The sequence below is a fragment of the Gouania willdenowi genome, chromosome 9 (genome assembly GCF_900634775.1).
Source record: "Gouania willdenowi chromosome 9, fGouWil2.1, whole genome shotgun sequence".
Taxonomy (NCBI): domain Eukaryota; kingdom Metazoa; phylum Chordata; class Actinopteri; order Blenniiformes; family Gobiesocidae; genus Gouania; species Gouania willdenowi.
The window spans coordinates 15466803-15487668 of NC_041052.1; the positions used below are offsets into that span (position 1 = coordinate 15466803).

General features: G+C 38.0%; 1 protein-coding gene across 2 annotated transcripts in view; it reads left to right on the forward strand.

The window, feature by feature from the left end:
• Positions 1–20866, forward strand: part of unc5db (unc-5 netrin receptor Db) — a 290269-nt gene that overhangs the window by 244176 nt on the left and 25227 nt on the right. For both annotated transcript variants that reach the window (XM_028458242.1, XM_028458243.1), the window contains 2 exons: positions 9159–9330; positions 18251–18478. In XM_028458242.1, the coding sequence (XP_028314043.1) occupies positions 9159–9330; positions 18251–18478 (400 nt within the window). The remainder of the gene's footprint in view (positions 1–9158; positions 9331–18250; positions 18479–20866) is intronic.

The window sequence follows — 20866 nt, forward strand, 5'->3', positions numbered from 1 at the left end:
ACCTTAATTGTAACTATGTTGATTGCATCGTCCCTGATAAATAAATAAAACATATTTTCCGGGGTATAAGTAACTTTGTTTTTAGGCAAAAAAGTTTGTCCGGCTGGTCATGAGGGCATAGGCTTAATTTCAGTCTTTCATATTGAAAGTTGAAGACTTTTATTTGTCTCCATTGGTCTAGTTCAGTGGTTGTCAAACTAACACAAACTGCATCTATTATGGGTTGAACAGACTCGTTGACTAGTCGACTTCAGTTTGGTCTCGCGACTCTGTCTCCGTGACGTCGACTAGTCGTAGTACCTGAGTTTTGCCCAAGATGGCGGTGCAACACAGCAAACGAGGGTCCTAGTACCCCTGCACGGCAAGGCAACACAACGTCATTGGCTGTACTGGTCACATATCTGTGTGTTAAGCAGGTCTGGAAAACATCAGCAGTGCAGGACGGAGGCTCAGTTAGCGGGGGACGACCGCTGTTGTGCCAAAATCTGTGACCCTGAAAAATCTGTGACCAGAGGTGGTGACAGTTCCAACCCCTGCGGCTTCTCGGCGGACATTTACGCCCCCTTAAACATGTTTGTAATTCTTCTCCAGTCTGCATTTACTTCACCCACCGGAACATCATGTTTAAGGGGGAGCAAATAGCTCCTTAATAGCTATGAAGAGATTTAGCACTGTTCTTCTCTACCGCAGAGAGGCCGCAACGGTCACAAATTTTTTCGGGTCACATACTTTGGCACAACACCTGCTTCGGTGAAGGAAGCCGAAGCTACCGTAAAAACAGCCCAAACAAAGTCTAAACGCCCGGCTCTGAGAAAGCCTCGGGGCTTAACGGTTACCGTAGACTCACAGTCGTGTTCCTGGGTTTACTTAGCTTCTTATAGCATGTCTCGTGTCCCAGGGGCTGGCGGTGTTGTTGTACCAAAGTCTGTGATCAAAAAAAAATCTGTGATTAGGGTTAGTAAATGTCCGCCGAGAAGCCGCAGGGGTTGGAACTGTCGCCACCTGCGGTCACAGATTTTTTCAGGTCACAAATTTTGGCACAACACTGGCACTCGGCTGCATTTTTTTTTTTTTGCACTCCGCTGCCACTCGGCTCGACTTCGGCTCTTGGTGACGTCATCGACGAGTCAATGTCGGCTCGACTAGTATGCACATAGAGTCGACCTGTAAAATGATGTAGTCGTTTAACACTAAAAACAATATTTGAAATGTAATGAACTAACAGGGAACATCACATTTAATTATTAATTCAACACTAAATTAAACTAATCACCTGCATAAAAAAATGATTTAAAAGTGCAGTAATCAAAAAAAGCTGAAGAAAACAAAAAAGGAAATCCACTGCATATAAGAAATGAACAAGTAACATCATGTTTCATAATGCAAGTGATAAATAATAAATAAATTAAAACTCAAAAACTGAATCAAACTAATTACCCGCATAAAAAAACCCAATACTGGTATTAACAAAACATTGTTGGCAATCCTTGCCAATTAAGAAAACAGAAAAGGAAATACATTTATTTTAATTCAGTTATTGAAGGAATTTTTTTTACTGTTGCACTCCATATGAAGTACTTGCAGACTTAAATCATTATTTTTACACTCAAGTTCCTCATCACATATCTAATGCAGTCTAATAATCTAATGCTCTTTTAATTTCTGCTCCATTTTTAGACTTCTCATTATGACTTTCTTTGTGTGTAGGCGTTTTGCTCAGTGTTAATAATCTTTATTGCAATAAATTGTCTATGTGTTGACCCCCTCGAGCGTGACATCCAGGGCCTCCAGCGGGGCCAATTCAGACTCCATTCTGGGCATGAGGCTCCTTCCTCGGCCTCTTCCCCAATTCCATTTTTAGTAGGTTTTTTACTGTTTTCAAAAAGTGTGTGTTTTGCCTCCAGCGAGCTTAATTCAGAGTCTACCTCCACAAGAGGCACGTTTTCGGACTTGGGAGAACCAGACATATCCACTGATACCAGACACGACCTAATTGCGTATAAGAAACAGGCAGTCGAAAAGATGAAATTATGGTATGAAGAAGATAAGAATGTTTGACCAGGGAAGAAACGAGGTTTGATGTAAAATTATCTGTGTTCAAATCAGGGGACGGATCTGGATAAGCAAAAAAAACAAAAACAATGATGTGATTTTGCTCTGAATGTCAAAGTGAATTTCTGTGATTGCAACCATGTCGGAAATGAACTGAATAAATAGATAAATTAAATAAATAAATAATTTGAAGACGCAACATTTTTCTCCTATACTACAAACATTTGACCATACATGCCATGTATCAAAATAATCGTTGTGTTCTCTATTTTCAAAAAAAAAAATGAACTTGTTTTATCACGCCACTAGGACTTTAAGAAGATTGGCATGAAATTGAAAATGTCCTCCTGTTTGTCACGCCCCACCTGTCATGTCTCCATTCCCCACCGGGGGTGGACACACACTTTGAGAAGCACTGGTCTAGTTTTAGTAGTCTGTAGGTCATGGATTCAATACACTCTGTCTTGTCATTGAGTTGTCATGCTTACTTTATTCTCCACTCAGGTGTGCCTAATCTCCTGATTACCTCTCTCCATTATTTAAAGAGTGTTTGAGCAAAAAAAAAAAAAAAAAATTAAATTAAATATATAGAATATCTTAAGATTGGCGCCAACCACAATGTATGTAACAGACAATAATGCAAAACCAATTAGTAACATAATTGATAATCTTGACTAGAAATAATTGCGTCAACGCTTTGTTTAATGTTGTAAATTCATGATAAAATCAGGCTGGCGGCCGCTTTCTACTTCATTTTTTGCTGCAGTACCAAACATGACCTGCTGCAATCCAAAGTGCAGCTTGAAATGTTAAGCACCTCTTGTAATCATTTCAAATTTCAAAGAACTTTATTTTTCCGACTTCAATTTCAGTTACATCCCGACCAAGAAACGTGAAAGACAATAACATATCACATGGGGGACAGGTACAGCAGTACTAGGGAGCAGCCATAAGAGCAGCACTCCGTTTCATAGATGAGAAAAATGAAACAATGGGTAAAGAAGTGGTAAAAAATGCAAAAACCAAACTGGGCCCTTGTAGAGATATGGGAGATACACTTTAACATGGAGTTACACACTTTCTGTCAGCTGTAAATCACTAAGTTAGACACAGGTAGGATAGAATAAAGGGATACATAAAGATGAAAAGCATCTAAAAGTCCAACAATGCAGATCATGGCATTAAAAGTCACTAACAACGTTACTCCGCCTTCGCTGAACACTGAATGCCTCTGCTTTACACTGCTTTATATCCAGACTCTAGTCACTTTTTGGCACTTAAAGTATTTGTATATTATATAAATTATATTAGGAATTGGGAAAACTGTAATGAAAACTTTTGACCACTGGGGGGGTAATGCCCCCCTTCCTCCCACAAACTACGCGCATGCATGTGGGATCCCCACCATCACTCCCTCCAACATTTAGTTTATCTAAATATAAAGGGAATTCTTTCTATCTTAATTTTTAATGCATTTATAGTTGTTCAGTTTTGTTTTATAATAAAGATTTTCTGTTTCCATCATTTCAGACAATATTAAGTTATTTTTGTGTTCTTGGGACTCGTAAATTCTGTTTTGCGACACAATAAAGAATGTGAATTAATCCCTACGTTTCATTTTCTTAATCCTATACTTTCAAGGAAGAGATTCCCCTTAAATATGTCCTAATTATAAACATATCTGAGTAAACATCAATTCCAATGAGAAAAGTCAACCTAAACATGATAAGTGAGGATCTTCTTCCACAGGAAGTTAATCTTTGCTACCTTATTAACAGCTAATAGCCTTTAACTTGAGCGTGAACTGGCTTTAAGAGAAAACAAATCCACTGCCCTGATCTTGGCTGACTGCTTGACAAAAAAGCCTATTTGCAAATGTTTTCTAATTAGCAGCGAACACAAAGCGCAGCTTACGCAGATGAAAATGTCAATAATAGCTGTTACTGCCTTTAAGCTTGTACGTGTTTTACATGTTAACCTGCTGTTTTTGGTGCAGCCTTTAAACGTGAACTTTTCTTTAAGATAAATAACTAATGTCCAGCAATAAGTGGTAGAACACCAGTAAGAAAGCAGAAAAAGGCTGTTTATAGGTCCTTACCTTGTGGTGTGGTGCTTATTTCTGATGCTACAAGAAATCCTTTGAAGAACTGCCATTTTGTGAATACATAAGGGAACCACTGTCCTCGTTTCTTGTCATAACCATCCTTTTTACCCAATTTATGTCTGCATTTATCCCACATGAATCAAAGAAGAGCAAACCACCCCCTGAAAAATCTATCAGCAGTCAACTTGCACCATTTGTACTTTTCTCCTGGCAGGCCCAGCAGCAGCCTGCGCTTTGAATTAAATGGAGACCAATTCAGGGGATTTGCTGCAACCAGCTACCCATAGGCTGTCAGGAAATTGTACCAGTTCAATGAAAGATTAACCTTGGTTTCGTGTTTATGATTCATGTAATAAACATAATTGGTTGCAACTTTTCCTCCAGTTCTCTGCAACAAATGTAGTTTTTAAGTCGGACATTGGAGCATCTCTAATTAACATGGGATTATGTGTTTCCATGACAACTCTTTCACCATGTCAAGTTAGCCCAAATATATAAAAATCTTAAATTTATTTATTTATTTAAAAAAACAATATATATGTGTATATGTATATATACTGTGTATATATATGTATGTATATATGTATGTATGTATGTATATATATGTATGTATATGTATGTATATATATATATATATATATATATATATATATATATATATATATATATATATATATATATATATATATATATATATATATATATAAAAGCAATGCAGTTCTTATAAAGTTCTGCCTGTTTTGAAAAAGCACATCCTTGGCAAAAAAAACAACATCTCAACAGTATATAAAGTGTTTTATTGATCAGAGAAACATTTAGGTGAGCTGCCAGGTGAAACTGTAAAGAGAAAGTAAATAGTTCAAAAATATATTTGAACTTTTTTTTTGTGTATACTTGTGTTTGCTTACTTTGTGTTGGTGTATGTTTGTCAATAATGTGTCAATGGCCACGTTTACATGGAAGCTTTAAAGCGAAATAAAAATGAATTCCTCTTTAACCTGACCTTATAAACACTTAATTTCTAATGCTAATTTAATTACAAATTAAAGTTAATTCCAAATTAGGTGGCTGGTTTATTCCGTTTTTAATTCCGAATTAAACAATTCCTCTTTCTTGTAAACAGTTAACAACACTTAATTCCGCTTTAAGTTAATTTCGGTCATTTTGCGCATGCGCGACTTGCGGCGATCCATGGCAACACGAAGCAGAACACTTTCATTCTGAATGATATAATTCGGAATAACTCATTCTGAATTTAAAAACATCATGTAACAGTGGCCTCTGTGTGTTTGTGCTAGGTGTAAATTAGCTTTGATGAATAACTCGTCCTTTTCTCCACCTATTGTCGTAATAATAATTATTGTTTCGTCTTCATCAAATCAACAAATCTATTCATTTTAAAATTAGTAATAGTAACAAATATGTTGACACCAAAGCGTCCTGTGAGTGCAAACATACATGGCAATAAACACTGTCCACACTGTCGGTCCAATGAACCTGAATAAAGTAAGAGACGCCTATAAATGACCGGTTTGTGAAAGGTTGGTGATATGATGCAAACCATGAATGAAGGATATGGTGTGTAACATACAATCTAAACAGATGACTTTGGTTTTAGTTAAAGATGTCCTGACTTTTTGCGAAAAAAACAAAAAAAAAAACAAGTTGGCAACCGCATATTAAATATGTTGAAAAAATGATTTAAAAAAGTATAGCTGTACTCAACAGAGCAAGACATGTCTTATATTATAGCGCATGACACACACTTTATTGTTCAATAGTATTGCCGTATCTCACATACTGTGCAGAAGTTTGGGGAAATAACAACAAAACATATTACAGCCATTAGTTTCACTTCAAAAACAAACAATACGTTATGTTGATACAGGACATTTGGACCGCACTGAGCCACTGTTCAATAAATCAAAATGACTTACATTGGCAGAAATTGTAGCTTTTTTTTCAAACAAGTAAAATATCATTCAAAGCACAACAAAGACTTCTACTTATAAATATTCAGAAACTATTTATTAAAGCTGAGACTTGTAACTTGAGAGACAAAATGATTTTTCGGTCACTACACGCATGGACAACAAAAAAAGGCTTTTGTGTGTCAGTACCAAGTACCAGGTTGTGTTACAGTTTGTGTGTTAAAATGAAAAAACATTATGAATTTAAAGCAATTTAAACATGAATACATAAAGTTTATCTTTTTGAAGCATAAGTGTTAAAGGGGAAAAAAAATGTAAATAAGTGTGTATATACTTGTGTATGTGTGGACAGATGAATTATAGTGGATTACATGAATTGTATATTTATATAGATACATACAGTATCAATGAATTATGTGTATACGAAGATTATATTTATAGTACTAAATAATACAAAGGGGGTAGGATCATATAAATTTATACTTCCTCGTACTTCCTCTTAACATGTACAGTCAGCATGTGAATCTCCATCACTGGCAACGATTCGATACGTACCTCGATAAGCTACCAGCGATACGATGCATTGGCGATACATTGAGTCTCCTGGCGATTTGATTCACCCCTGTTCACGATTCGATACAATTTCCAATTCTACACAATACGATACAAAGCTTGTGCGATACAATGCAATTCAACATGATGCAAGGAAATTATACCAAAAAATGAAATAGTAAATATTTAGCTGCAATTCAGTGGTACTAGAGGCAGAGGATTTATGTATTTATTATAAGCATCCAATTTCACACAAAAAAGTGCTCATTTTGCTTCTAATCTCTACTAAAAACACAACAAAATATCAATACGAGTGAGCCCCTCAGCTTGTGTAAGGTTTAGCAGCACGGCAATATTTACAAACCACCTGCGTTTGGTCAAGTTTACCATGTTTTTACGCCTGAGTTAAACTTTTAGGTGCATTATACTGTAAATCTCATCTATAGACGCTGCTGCTGCTGCTGCTCTAGCTGACCTCCATGTTTTTATAACTTTGTTGCGGTGCCATTGTGCTTCCTGGCTTCATTCCGTGTTCAAAACAAAATGCACAGCAGTGATGGAATGAAATACAGCATGTAACAACTGCCCCGCGACCCTGAAAACAGGAAGAAGCGAGTCAGAAAATGGATGGATGAAAAAATGCAATGCAACCATGGATTTTACCGATGCAGGCACGCAGTGAGCGATTGCATCTCGATTTCACCCGTAAATTGTACCGACGCACACTGAATTAATCGATACACTCAAATCGCGCACGTTTGTATCCAGATACCGATTCGTGTTGATTAATCTTCACATGCTTAATGCACATGTAATGTTCACGAGCAGGATGCTGTAACCTTTTGTTCTCTCTTTGCTTTGTTTGATCTATTATTTATAATTTTCCTCATTATTTTTATTTCATTTCGGTAGATACACTGCTGTTGTGTTCATGTTTGAAAATAAAATTCAATCAGTCAATCAATCCATTGGTGTTGTGTGATGACGCTGCAGGCTACGTCAACCCTTTTTAAGTCGATTACTGAGCTTGGTTGTTGAGTTTTCCGCCTCCATCACGATCCATCCTTCTTTCTCGTTCTGAATCCCAACCTTCGCCAATGCCGTCCCCTTCCACTGCCATGACCCGTTTGGACTAAGCCGCTCTAATGAGCACACTCCAACTCGCCGGCAATCTGCACCACTGACTTTTTCACCTGCACTCAAACGAATTCCGGCAGCTCGTGACATTCTCTCTCACTGCCAAGGCGAACCTGGAAGTGCAAGCCCACGGGCACGTTTTGTTTGCAGCCCACCTTTTTATCTTCACAAACTACTCTCATCAGTCTCTTGTTTTCTGTGCTGCAGCAGCAGTGGCAGGTACAAGAAAGACAGATGTTAAGCTCCTAAAATGTTGCATTTCCATATTTTATGTAGGTACAAATAAAGCACCTCCCTATTATGTTGTAAATATTTAGGTTCAAAGCCATTAATTCATATTGAACATTTGTTTATGGGGGCCAATAAAATCCATTGTGTCCAAACGTATTGTTGTAATAATGTCAACATTTGTTTCAAAACCCTATAATACACATTTTTAATCTTGCGACTCGGACTGGGGTTTGAATTAAAAAAAACAAATTTCTTTCTCTGAGCAATTAGTAAAATACTGCAAAAGGAGGGACATCTATAAAGCTGCTTTTTTGTCCCTAAATCAAAGTTTTTGTGCAGCTGTCACAACAGCCAGCAGCAACAACAGCCACATGCATAGCTGTATCTGAGAATGCAATGATTTAATTGGAGAACATTTGCTGCGAGGAGTCAAATAATTGGCTGAGAGACCCGTGGGGGAATTTTTTCTCTTCGATAGTTAAGAAAACCGCTGTAAAGACCAACTTCTACCTGCAGCGCAAAATGCAGATATGTTCCATATGGTGTACAACCCACATCAAATGGCTGCTCTGCTCCTATATCGTTTCTCTTCTTTACAGTGCAATAACGAATGGGGGCACGCGATGTCGCTATAGGGGCTACGAGAGGAAAATTAACAAACGAAAGCATTAAAAATATGTGGTTTTGTTTATTTTTAGTTAAAAATGATAACCATACTTAATATTACCTGTAACTCACAGAACGACAACAAAAACACACAAAATAAGTGAAAATATACTGAATAATAGAAAAAACAGACAAACAACAACAAAATACACAAAATGACACTAAAAACACACAAAATTATGATAGAAATTATTGATAAAATTGATTTATTGAACCTGAACTGAAAATACAAAGGTCAGTCTTGATCCCACAACAGGGAGGAGTGACAGGAAAAGACAAAAACTGTAGAAATAAATCTATTCAGGAGGCACTAAATAATTAGTCATTTTACTTATTTACAAAGTGAGATTCTTTAAAGTGTGTGTTCCATCATTATGCGCTATAGTAAAATGTTGGGGTACTTGGATTCAGAAATAAGAGAAAAGGGTACATGAACCTAAAAAGTCTGAGAACGACTGCATTAACAAACCTTTCTGTGTTTTTAGTGTCCAAACGCTGGAAGGCTGTGAAATCCTCCTGGGCCCCGAGGTGATGTACGGACCCCCGGGTCTGGACCTCCTCTGCCCTGTGGCCCTGACCATCGCCCACTGCGCAGAGGTTGACGCCGAGAACTGGAACATCCAGCTGAAGAGGAAAAACTCTGACAGCAAATGGGAGGTGAGAGCTGTAGGCCTGACACCTGTCAGGTACAAACCTGTCCACGTCTTACCGTGCTGTCCGTCTTCCCTCCTCCTTGTGTTTCTCTCATCGTTACTGTTAGTGATGATATCTCAGATCAATGTCGGAGAGATAACTTTGGGACTTTTGTGCGATCATTATTTGCTCTTCAGTGATATTTTCACTCTGGTATGATACACTGTCATAGCTCTAGGGGTGTGTATTGCCTGGCAAATGGCGATACGATTCTTATCCTGATACATAGGTCACAATACAATGCGATATATCCCGATAAGTATAAGGCGATTATTGTTATTTTTTTTTTAATATATGACTTAAGAAACAGCTAATCTGTAGATGTGTACACCTTCATGAGAACATTATGTATGAAATATATTTTATTGGCATATTTCACACTCAAATCATTGGCTTTAACATGCCATGTGCCAACAACTTAAAATAAAAAAATAACATACAATCTGGCTGTGGCTTTTAAACCAACTTTGACTTTAGTGAAACATGACTTTAGTGCAACTTAACGGTATATTCCTAGAACAACAAATAAATGCAGTAAGTTAGTACTTTTTTTTAGATTTTTTTGAAAAAACACAAGCTGGTCAACATGCCCAGGTTTCAGTGCACTTCTTTGTGCAGTTACAATATCTTCTGCAGTGGAAAACACTTTCCTGGTTAAATAAAGGTAAAAATTTTAAAGATAAAATAAAAATCAACATGGATGCATTTTAAATCGATCCAAGAATCGCCCAACGTATTATCGCGATATATCGCCCAAACAATTTTCAACACCCCTACATAGCTCTATTGATCAATTATATATTAATTATCTCTGCTGGCTCCTCAGAGTGGATGGGATAACTCAGGCAGCAGGTGAATATATTAGTTAACATCAAAGTAGATGAATCAAAGCAGGAAAACTAAACAAGCTTTGAATTAAAGACCAAATTGTGATTGGTTCCAGCGAGATTAATTTTGTATTCTTTTTGAATAGTATGTTTAGTTGATGTTTTATTTTATTCAGACAAGGTTTTCATGGAAATGTGTATCTCCTGATGTGTTTTGACTATCAACCGCCAGTCGTTGTCAGAGGAGTTCTGCTGATCGCCTTTGATGATTCTTTTGAAGTTTCACTTAAAGGAAACATGTCAGGAGATTAAAAAAAAAATCCCGAAAAACCTTGTCTGAACAAACAAAACTTACCTTAACGTACAACTTAACAAATTGTGATTGTTCGACAAGATTTTTGGATCCGCTTCAAATCATCTACAGTGGTTAGTATCGACCAAACATGCTCCAAGGAAGGAATTATGTTGACCCTGCAACAAAGTCATGGGTAGCCAATTTTATTTTTAATTTTTAGATTAGGTCGTGATTGCCCCACATGAAGAATGAGGCCAGCATCCAGGGCATTGTTCCTGTAAGGCACCAAAGCTAACCACTACACCACTGTGCTGCCCAAAATTAATTTTTAATCCCCATGAATTTAAGTGAAAACAAATTAACTAAATAAATGATGATGCACAAACCACTTTACATGCAAAGACAATGGTGAATCACAAATAAGGAATGAAAAAGCAGTGTTCGTCTCAAGGCAGCTTAGTTTCAAGGTAGAGTAATTTCACATCATGATAATCCAGTGGTTAATTTTAACATGTTCATTTAGCTTGGTTTGCATTCACATTGAGTTTTTGGAATCCTTCCAAACTGACAGGAAAACTCATCAGTTACACAAGCTGCCTGTTTATGAAGTTGTAACGCAAACCGTACAGTGTTATGATATGATATGAATTACGGGGGTAAAATAACAAGCGACGATGAAGGGAGTCAGTGACTCTCTTACTTCTTTCTTTTTTGTGCCTTCCCTGAGCTGGTAAAGCCTTAGTCTGAGTCAGGTCAAACGAGGTGGACGTACCTGGGGAAAAGAATGCTTGAGCAGTGAAAGCAAGCGAAGTTTAAAAAGTGTGTTTTTGGTGCCAGTAAACCAAAACGTCTGATTCAGAGCTGTGACTAATATTAAATCACAAATCTGTTCAAAGGACCCCATTCATCACCTCCTAACAGCCAGTCATAGCAATGTGTGGTTCTGTCAGCACTCTGTCTTTAATCTCACATTAAACTTTCTGTTCTACACTTCACTTCACTGCACTGTTATTCTCATGAACTCGACCCACACTCTGCCTATCATCTTTGCTAGCAGAGTGGTTGAATGTGACTGCTCTGTACTTAACTACTTCTTCTGCCACTTCTTCATCATAACGTGGACCATCCTGGTCTCCCACTGCTGGGGGATGAAAACCATTTCTTCTACCAATACTTGTTAAGGTTGAGGTCAGGGGTGCGGGCGAAGCACTGCATACTCCCCATTCTTAAAGGTGCAGTATGTGAGATTTGCAAGCAATTTCTGCCACCACCAGGTGGCATATTACTGAGTAAAACCGACACTTCCGCCATATCCGGTCCTGACCACTGAATGTACAGTATTGACAATATTCTCTGCTACACCCTGCAAATGTTTTCGGCGGGCCCATGAGGGCCGATGTATATCGTCAGCTTTACATGTGTGATGCGTTCATGAGTGAAGATTTTTAAGCAGTTGTTTGTTGGTTGTAAACCTCACGGGTAGCGCACCGTTTATCTGTTTGATGGTGGCCTAGTTCAGGGACTGCTCTGCTGTAAATAGGCTTATACTCACCCAACCGGTGGAAAATAGGTACTACAGGTTGGCCAGGCCGGCAATATTTATTAATGTATATATAACTATGTAGTCTCAAAAAAATCACATATGGCATGATAGCTAAGGACAAGTTTCTTAACCTTTTATTTTAGGTATTTAAGACATATTTAAAAGTCATTCTACATATTGCACCTTTAAAGTGGTTTTAATGAAATAACTCACTTTAGGGCAGTGGTGGTCTAATGGTTAAGGAAGTGGCCTTGTAATTGGAGGGTCACTGGTTTGTATCCATCGTGGCGGGCCATCACTGTGGAACATTGAGCAAGTTCCTTAACCCTAACTGATCCTTGGGTGCTACACCATGGCTGCCCACATCAGACATGGGTTAAAAGCAGTGTGACAATAAAGTATATTCAGTTCTATTCTGTCTTCTGTTTGTTAAACAAATATATCATTAATTCATCTACGCAAGCAATGACAGATCCACGCACTGCCTCTGTCTATTAATCCCTTATTGATGTAATAATTCTCTGTGCTGTGACTCTGCTATACCTCAGCACATCACTGCTGATGTAAACACATGCTCTCATTTACACCAAGGTCAATTGCTGTTTCCGTACCCGTTGTTTGTCCTTTATTTGTTTGCTGATAACATCCTTTATAATTACCGCTGTCATTCAGTTCTTTGACATTCGATGCCCTGAGCTCTTGGCTCCGCTCCCCTTTTTTTCTTTCCTGCTCACTGACCTTTATGTTTCATGTGGTAAAAGCTGAAAGTAGTGAGTGTCACACGTGACCCTTACGATCACGAGTCAGCCATAAAAGACCGCCAGGGCTTTGTGGGTGATCTGATTGATCTGGCCCTGTGCTCTCTGTGGTTCCACTGGGTGACATAAGGCCACATGAAGGTAACGGCTGTGGTCTGGCAAGGGGAATATAAAGAAACAATTACAGGGTGTAATGACCAGAAAGAGACATGACTGCTGTTGGTCAGTGATGTGACTGTGGTCAGGCTGTAGGAGATAAAGCTAAGTATCGATTGGTATATCTGAAAATACCTGATGCAAGGAATTTTTGACTTGAGGCAGTCGGGAGAGGATCTCAACACTAAGCACAACCAACCAGTGCAGCTTTCATCAATGTTTTGTGTTTCTTGTTAGCTCCGCTCAGATACTCCCCTTCAAGACACAATGTATTTCTTTATCTTTGTGTGTTTGCCCCCCCCCCCTTCCCAGAGGATATTTTTTTTTCAGGTCTGGATAAAGTCCTGACAGTTAATCCCAAAGAAAAAACAAGCCCCAACCGCTTTTGTCACTTTGCATCATTTGCTCGTGTTTTTAAGCGGCAACCAACGAGACGAGAACCAAGCATGTGGGAAAAGAAGGAAGGCATTGAGATCTGTGTTTGTTACTGTTGGGCACTAATGTAAATGTGGATCTGATGTAAAGTTTTGGCTCGCAGATCGTGGGTCAGAATAATGAAAGCTTGCCCCTGGCTGTTGTGGTGGTTGTCAACTCCGTAAAGAGCCTTTTATTTAGATTGGATTTGCCCGCTCCAACACATTATCTGCTTTTGTCTTGAACAATATTGTTCAAATCGGCAGTACAGAATACTCTTTGCTTGAGATTTGCAAGCAGGCTGCCGTGACTCCTAAAAACGCAGGACAATGAACCTTCAGCCTAAGAATCTCAATGATTGTGTTAGTGAATGCAGGCTCACTCCATCTTTCAAGAGCAAGGCCGACTTCACATTCTGACACTGAGCTATTTTCTCAGCACTGAATAACCCGAGTGCTTCTTTAACAGCCAGAAAAAGTCAGCCAAAGAACATGATTAATACTTCTATCACAACGTTTTTGTGCACAAAAATTCACCTTAAAAAGTTCGAATTGGGAATTTCAATCATATTAATCAATCAACAGGAATATTTGGCACTTTTGTTTCAACACAAAGAGCTTTACATTGTTGAAAACCCTGCACTGATCTTCATTCATGATATTCAATCAATGTTGACTCACGCCAGGGTTGGGGTCAATTACATTTTACAGTTACAATTACATTTTCAATCATCCATGTTCAATTACAGTTCAATTACGATTACTGTGACCAGTATTTTTTCCAATTGCAGTTAAATTACAATTGTTTTTTTATCCTCAGAAAGTCAATTATGATTGCATTTTCAATTACTAAAGTTCAATTACAATTCATCACAATTACTGAGCTTGAAATAAATAACCTAATAAAAGTGAACCTTCCTCTTGTGTTAGCTTTCACTAAGCATTTCTCATGATAACGAGTCCTAAATCAGCTGTAAAATACACTAAAAGCAAATATCTATCATCTAATTAATTTCCTATCTATGGTTACCTTGTTCGGCTTCCTGAAAATATAGGTTTTAATATTTTTGCTGTGGGTGTCTGAGCCTTTTTTGTGTCCGTATACCCCTAGATTTCAATCATTTTAAATGGTAAAATGTGGGAAAGCTTGATATGAAAGATGTTTTATTAATTAACTACATATGTGCAGAACTGTAACATGGTTCCCCAGTTTTTTGTTAAATTATAATTGACAATTTTTATAGAATTTTCTTGACAGTTTCAATTACAAAGTAAATCATCTAAACTCAATTACAATTTAATTACAATTAAGACAGCAACATTTTATTTAAATTACAAATATAATTTAGCCATAATTATAATTATTTATCATTCATGCGATTACAATAATAATTGTCCCCAACCCTGACTCACGCACAATGTGCCAGCAGTACCTCTACCTGGAAGAGACAATGTCTTATTCAAATCTTCTGACATAATCATTCTTAGACACATATTCAGAGCGATTTTGTGTTGCAGTGAAAATCGAGGACTTTGTTCTCTGGTGTCAGCTTGAATCGACCCCACAGACACAAAGTCTAGCAACTAACTTGCAAGCAAAGAACTGAGACATTGTGCAGAATTGAAAGCTACATCCTTGAAAATATGTCGCAGCTTAACTCCTCGTCTTCACTATTCCATGTCTCCCTTTGAGACCTTGACATCCATCTCCACCGTCACCGATTTGTCATTGTGAGGAGCTCCTTGTTCTGTTTTTGAGGAACACCTTGTTTGCTTAAAGACGTGTCAGTCAGTTTCATCTAATCTTGCTTCTTCTTACAGGATCCTTAGTCTTCCACTGTGTGACACACTCTCAAACAAAGGAAAATCTGGTTTCAGTATAATAGGGGAATTTTTTGAGATGTACGAGTGAAGCAAATACGCGGCCGGGATGGGAGCCTTGGGGAAGATCTGAATTCAACATTCATGCGGCGCAAAATTTCACTGTAATATTAAAAGGTCGCAGGGATCCTCAGAGCTTCGTGGTTGGATATAATGACTTACCAGTGAGGCTTAACCTAAAGAGACAGGGAGAAAGTGAAGATGCGTGTATGGTGCCATTAAAACACACGCATTTCATCCACCATTAAAAAGCACACAACTCACAGAAGACTGGAGCCTTCCCACTACTGTGTAATATGACTCATCTCCATATTGCGGCGTGTTAAGCTGCGCTTATGAGGATGCAGAAAGCATAAGTGCCGAATCCATAAACATGAACTAATCACGGGAGTCCTGGCACAGGATGTGAATGTAGCTGAACACTGTGAGTGCTTTGAAGTGCATCATGTCCATTACAGAATAGGAGATGATAAACTGTATTTACCACTAAAACCTACTTCTATTCTGTGTTTGTTTTGATCTTCTATCAAACCAAAACCCCTGCAGGTGCAAATATACATTGATATGCTGTGACACCTGAAAAAAAAGGCACTCTGTAATCTTCTGAATTCTTATTGAAAGCAGTTTAAAGAAACTTAACACGCAAGATTTCAATCCAAGATGAATGAATACCAAAGGTAGTTTTTTTACCTGCATTTCAGTTGTGATTATTCATTGAGAGCAGTGACTGTGTACATCTAAAAAAAAAAAAAAACCAACATATTTCTGATGCATTTCTACATTTATCTTAAAGCTAATCTTATAGTCTACGTTTGAACTACATTTATTAATAACTCTACACCTCAAACAGGAAACAGGACGTATCAGAGATACCTATAGATAATATACTGTATGTAATCAGATGTATTTTGCTACTAAATCATCTGAATTACCAGCAATGTAATGGGCAATACAACACGATGTGTCATGATAGGAGTCCTAACAGAGGATGGATTGCAGGATGAATCAGTATTTCTACAAGTACACATTCAAAGGCCTTTACAGTAATGTGACTGAGCAGCTGTCTATAAGCCCTCTATAAACTTGCTTATCCCGCGCCAGGTGAGATTCGCCAGAAAGACCTGCTTGTTTGATGAGGTGAAAACAAGCAACTGGACTCTGACAGGGATCAAAGAAGTAGACAACAAACTCTAGAGTGATTAGTTTGCAATCTGAACACAAACGCTACTCAACACGGAACAAACATGGAAAATGAACCAAATGTGAACTAAAGCAGATCCAGCGTTGTGGGTTGGAAACGCCTAAAATGAAAAATTGGCACATGGACTGAAATGGAGCAACAAGGAGGTGCAGGCAATTGTTGATAAGGTCAGATGATTTAAACAGTGTTCCATTCTTGTTTGTTTTGAAAGATAAAAAATGAACAGATTTTCCTTTTTGGCTTTGGCCAATCAACCCTCCAGCCTATATCTTCTTCTTTATTTTCCTCCCTGAGAGTGTGCTCTACATGAGTGTGTGTTCCATGACACAAACTGAACTAAATCAAGGTTTTAAATGTTAAGTATGGGACCATCCTGGTGTGGAAGCAGCCTTAAATTTGGCTCAGGGCGGCGCAATGGATTCCAGTAGCGGCTTTTATGCCGGCACACCTCTGCTATGAATGCACAGGCATGTCTGGGACTTGAGGATAGCTTATGCTGTGACATAGATTAGGAAAGGGTGTCATACATGTAAGAACCTCTGTTCTCCCTCTAATACTATACCCACTTGGTCACTGGTGCAGCAGTTTTCACTCCTCTCAACAATAGCAGCATCACGTTACTCCAACTGTGCAACCAAAAATGGCTTTGCTCTCAACCTTCTTTATGTTGTCCAGCCAAAATCCTTTTTCCTTGTATTTCCCCCCTTATTCAGTTGTAACATTGCCATTGCTTTTTCTATATTTTTATCTTTTAATAAAATCTGGTCTTTTCTGCCCAGTTGTTCTCTCCCTTGGTGACCCTCCTTGTTCTCCTGCCTGTGGCCGTTAAACCACACAATTCCACACTTTCTGGGATTGTACTATGTGATTATTATTGATACTATACTACTATAATATACTATAGTTGTATATTTGTATTATATTTTCATGCAAGTTTGCACACACTTTTAGTCCTGACTATATTTATTCTTGTTGTTGTATTAGGACAGGGATCTGCAACCTTTACTCTCAAAGGAGCCATTTTGCCTCATCTCACCTGGATTAAAGTCCTCCTGGAGCCGGAAAAAATACCTTCTCAATGAAGACAATACAGTGAATGAAATTCTATACAGTTAAAATGACATAGAATAATGTTTGATTTCATGATTTGATTTATATTAATCATGTAAATGGCAACTTAAAAACAGATTAAAATAAAATGAAATAAATTAACATCAAGAAATAACAACTAAACAGTATCTTGCATCTTCAAATTCTTACACATCTCAGTTTACATGAACACAATGTTATATAAAGAAGATTATTTTTAGTTAATGTATTTAAAAGGCTACAAAAAGTAACTTGAAGTTTGATAACACATGATCATGTGATCAACACATGCTAATTTCTCATTTCTTGCCACACATAAAACATGCATATTTAACCTGTACATTGGTGGTTAAATGAATCTTTCCCCACACAATCAAAGGTTATATCTTGATTTTATTTGTCATTAATCAATAATAGCCTCTGTAGGAAAATAACAACTCTTTATTTCAATAGTTTTTTTTTTTTTTTAAAGCTATAGGGAGCCATTGCAAAAGAGTCAAAGAGCCACATGAGGCTCCAGAGCCGCAGGTTGCAGACCCCTGTATTAGGATAATCATTGTCTCGGTCTCTATGTTTACATTTTAACCATGCATGTATCCTTTGTTTGTGTTTCTTTTTATCTTTTGTTAATGAATAAATTCTTGGAGCCACTGTAACAGAAACAATTCCCCCCCCTGGATTTATTAATGTATTTCTGATTCTGATTATTTCTGTATTCCAGGAAGTCATGTCAGTGGAAGAGGAGTCCACTTGCTGTTACTGTTTGATGGACACGAAGAGCTGTCACCTGCTGCTCGACCGGCCAGGCTCGTACGCCCTGGTGGGCGAGCCGCTGACGCAGGCCGCGGTGAAGAGGCTGAAGCTGGCAGTGTTTGGGAGCATGGACGCCGGCTCTGTGAGCTACAGCCTGAGGGTTTACTGTGTGGATGACACGCCGCACGCCTTTCAGGTGAGCTGAGGCCACACCACTCATTTCATGCCCACTTTTGTTTACCTTGCAAAGGCTGAGTCATGATCTGTTTTCATGGTCCTCTTTATTCATAAATGAGTCCATGGAATATTGGCTGGTGTCAGCCTGGACATTCCTAAGGTTATAAAATACTAATTCCCTGGGAATAGCTCAATAAAAGCAAGGCTGGTGTGTTTGAAGCTGGTAGTCTGTGTTACCAGCTTTTGATCTTGATCACTTCATGCTCTAATATATATACAGTATATAACCTATGAAGCCCCATTATTAGAGCAGTATTAATACAAAATGCTGCAAAATATAAATCCTATAACTTGTAATAAATAAATAAATTCAAAGCAAATAGATTAAAATAAAATATTTTTTTTTAATATATTTATAGATACATATATACATAATCAAATATAGATAAATAAATGATTACCTACTTTTATGTTTGACACACATCAAAACAGACACAAGAGCGTTAAAGTGGAAGTGTAAATAAAACACTTAAGAAAAAAAGCCCGATGTTCGATTTTGGGACCAGGAAGAAAGTCTATTTCTCATTTATTTGCGAGTCAAATATTACGACGATTGGTGGTACCCAATCATTGGCACATACCAATATATAAATGGGGCCAATTACCCCGTACTAGTCACTGGGCGCCGAGGGGACCCCTGGGGCCCCATTCTTCAAATGAATACTCTTCTGTTAGTTCTTGTTAGGGGGATCTTTTCCGGTCATTTCTAAATTTATCGGAACATAGTCGTGTGATATATCGTTTCAAAGGCAATTTAACGTAGATTACCATTTTACTCTGCGGAACCGAGTCATTTCAAGGATTCTCTGGAATGTGGTACGTGCTTTTTGGCGTGGAGATGTTCCGCGGGCTTCATCAGAACTTGTTACATTCAATTTTGTGTGTACAATTGAAATTTCTAGTGATTTCAACTCAATAAAAGACGTAGCTGTCTAAATACAATACTTCAAAATTTAATCATAACACCTAAAAGCAAATGAGATGGATCTGTCCCAAATTAAGATGGGGACATTATAATATACATCCACTCCATGCCTCTGTCATCTCTTTGGGCATAGGATAGCCAGACAAGACATCAGTCATGAGCATCATTCAAGCTTGTATTACTTTTAGAGTGTTATGGATTATTTGGTCATAGTTTGTTAGACACATGAAACAGTTTAGGAACGGAAATCTACTATTGGTTTATTTCCATTGTTTCATTAAACAGTCTCACTGAGCAATGTTGGCTGCTTCAACAGCATTCTCTGTTATCGTTGTGTTATGAGGACAGCATTCAATATTATCAGGCGCTCTTTTATGCAAATCTCTGCATGAAAACATCACTCTCTTTATTGCTTTCTGTTGTGTTGATGAGAGAATATTGTAGGTCGTGGCCCGTATTTACGCTGAACAACTTGTGTGTGCTTGTTTTCCAAGCTCCGTAGATAAGCGGCAGCACACACTCCAACATGTGCTGTCAGTAAATCCTGTGAGTGATGGCGAAGTCATTAGCTCGAGCAAATAGCACTGCTGTGTCACAGCGGCCAACACATGCTGACAGTAAAACAAAGTCTGCTAACATTTAGGCTGTTAACCAGGACACTGAACATCATTGAAATCACACTCATGTATGCTATGCTATGCTCTGCTGTGCTATGCTATGCTATGCTATGCTATGCTATGCTATGCTATGCTATGCTATGCTATGCTATGCTGTGCTATGCTATGCTATGCTATGCTATGCTATGCTATGGTAACACATGAGGAGAGCCAGACTCCGCCTCCCGCCCCCTCTCTGTCATGTGGCAGCCGTCAGCAACAGCTGGCTGTAAAATGGATCCTGGATGCAGTTTATGAATTTCCTGCTCGCTGAGCAGCTGACAAACTTTTGTCTGTCCCTCGGGCTTTGCTTTTGTTTTTTTAACCTCGACACAAAGTCAATCACAGAACCAGATTCTGGATCAGCGGGAACGCTGATACATCTGTGTAAGAGGGAGCTTTGGTCCAGCTGGGACTGAGACACGCTCAAGATTGGCATGACAGGGAATTTCCTTCCCAACGCTTTTTTCCTGCATTGGCACAGACAATTGTTTACAACTTTACAACAAAGTCTGATTGAAAATACAGCCATCAGTTATGAATCATCAGAAGATGTTTATCTTTTCTTTTCAGTTTCAGGTCTTCTCGCCTTACTCTTATTTATTTATTTATTTATTATTTATTATTAATAATACTATTTTTATTTAGTTAGAGTTTTTTTTTTTTTTTTTCATTTATTATATTTCTTTTCATTTATTATTGTTATTGTTATTATTCCATTATTCATATCATTTTTCATCTCTCCATCCCAGCCTTACTCTTATTT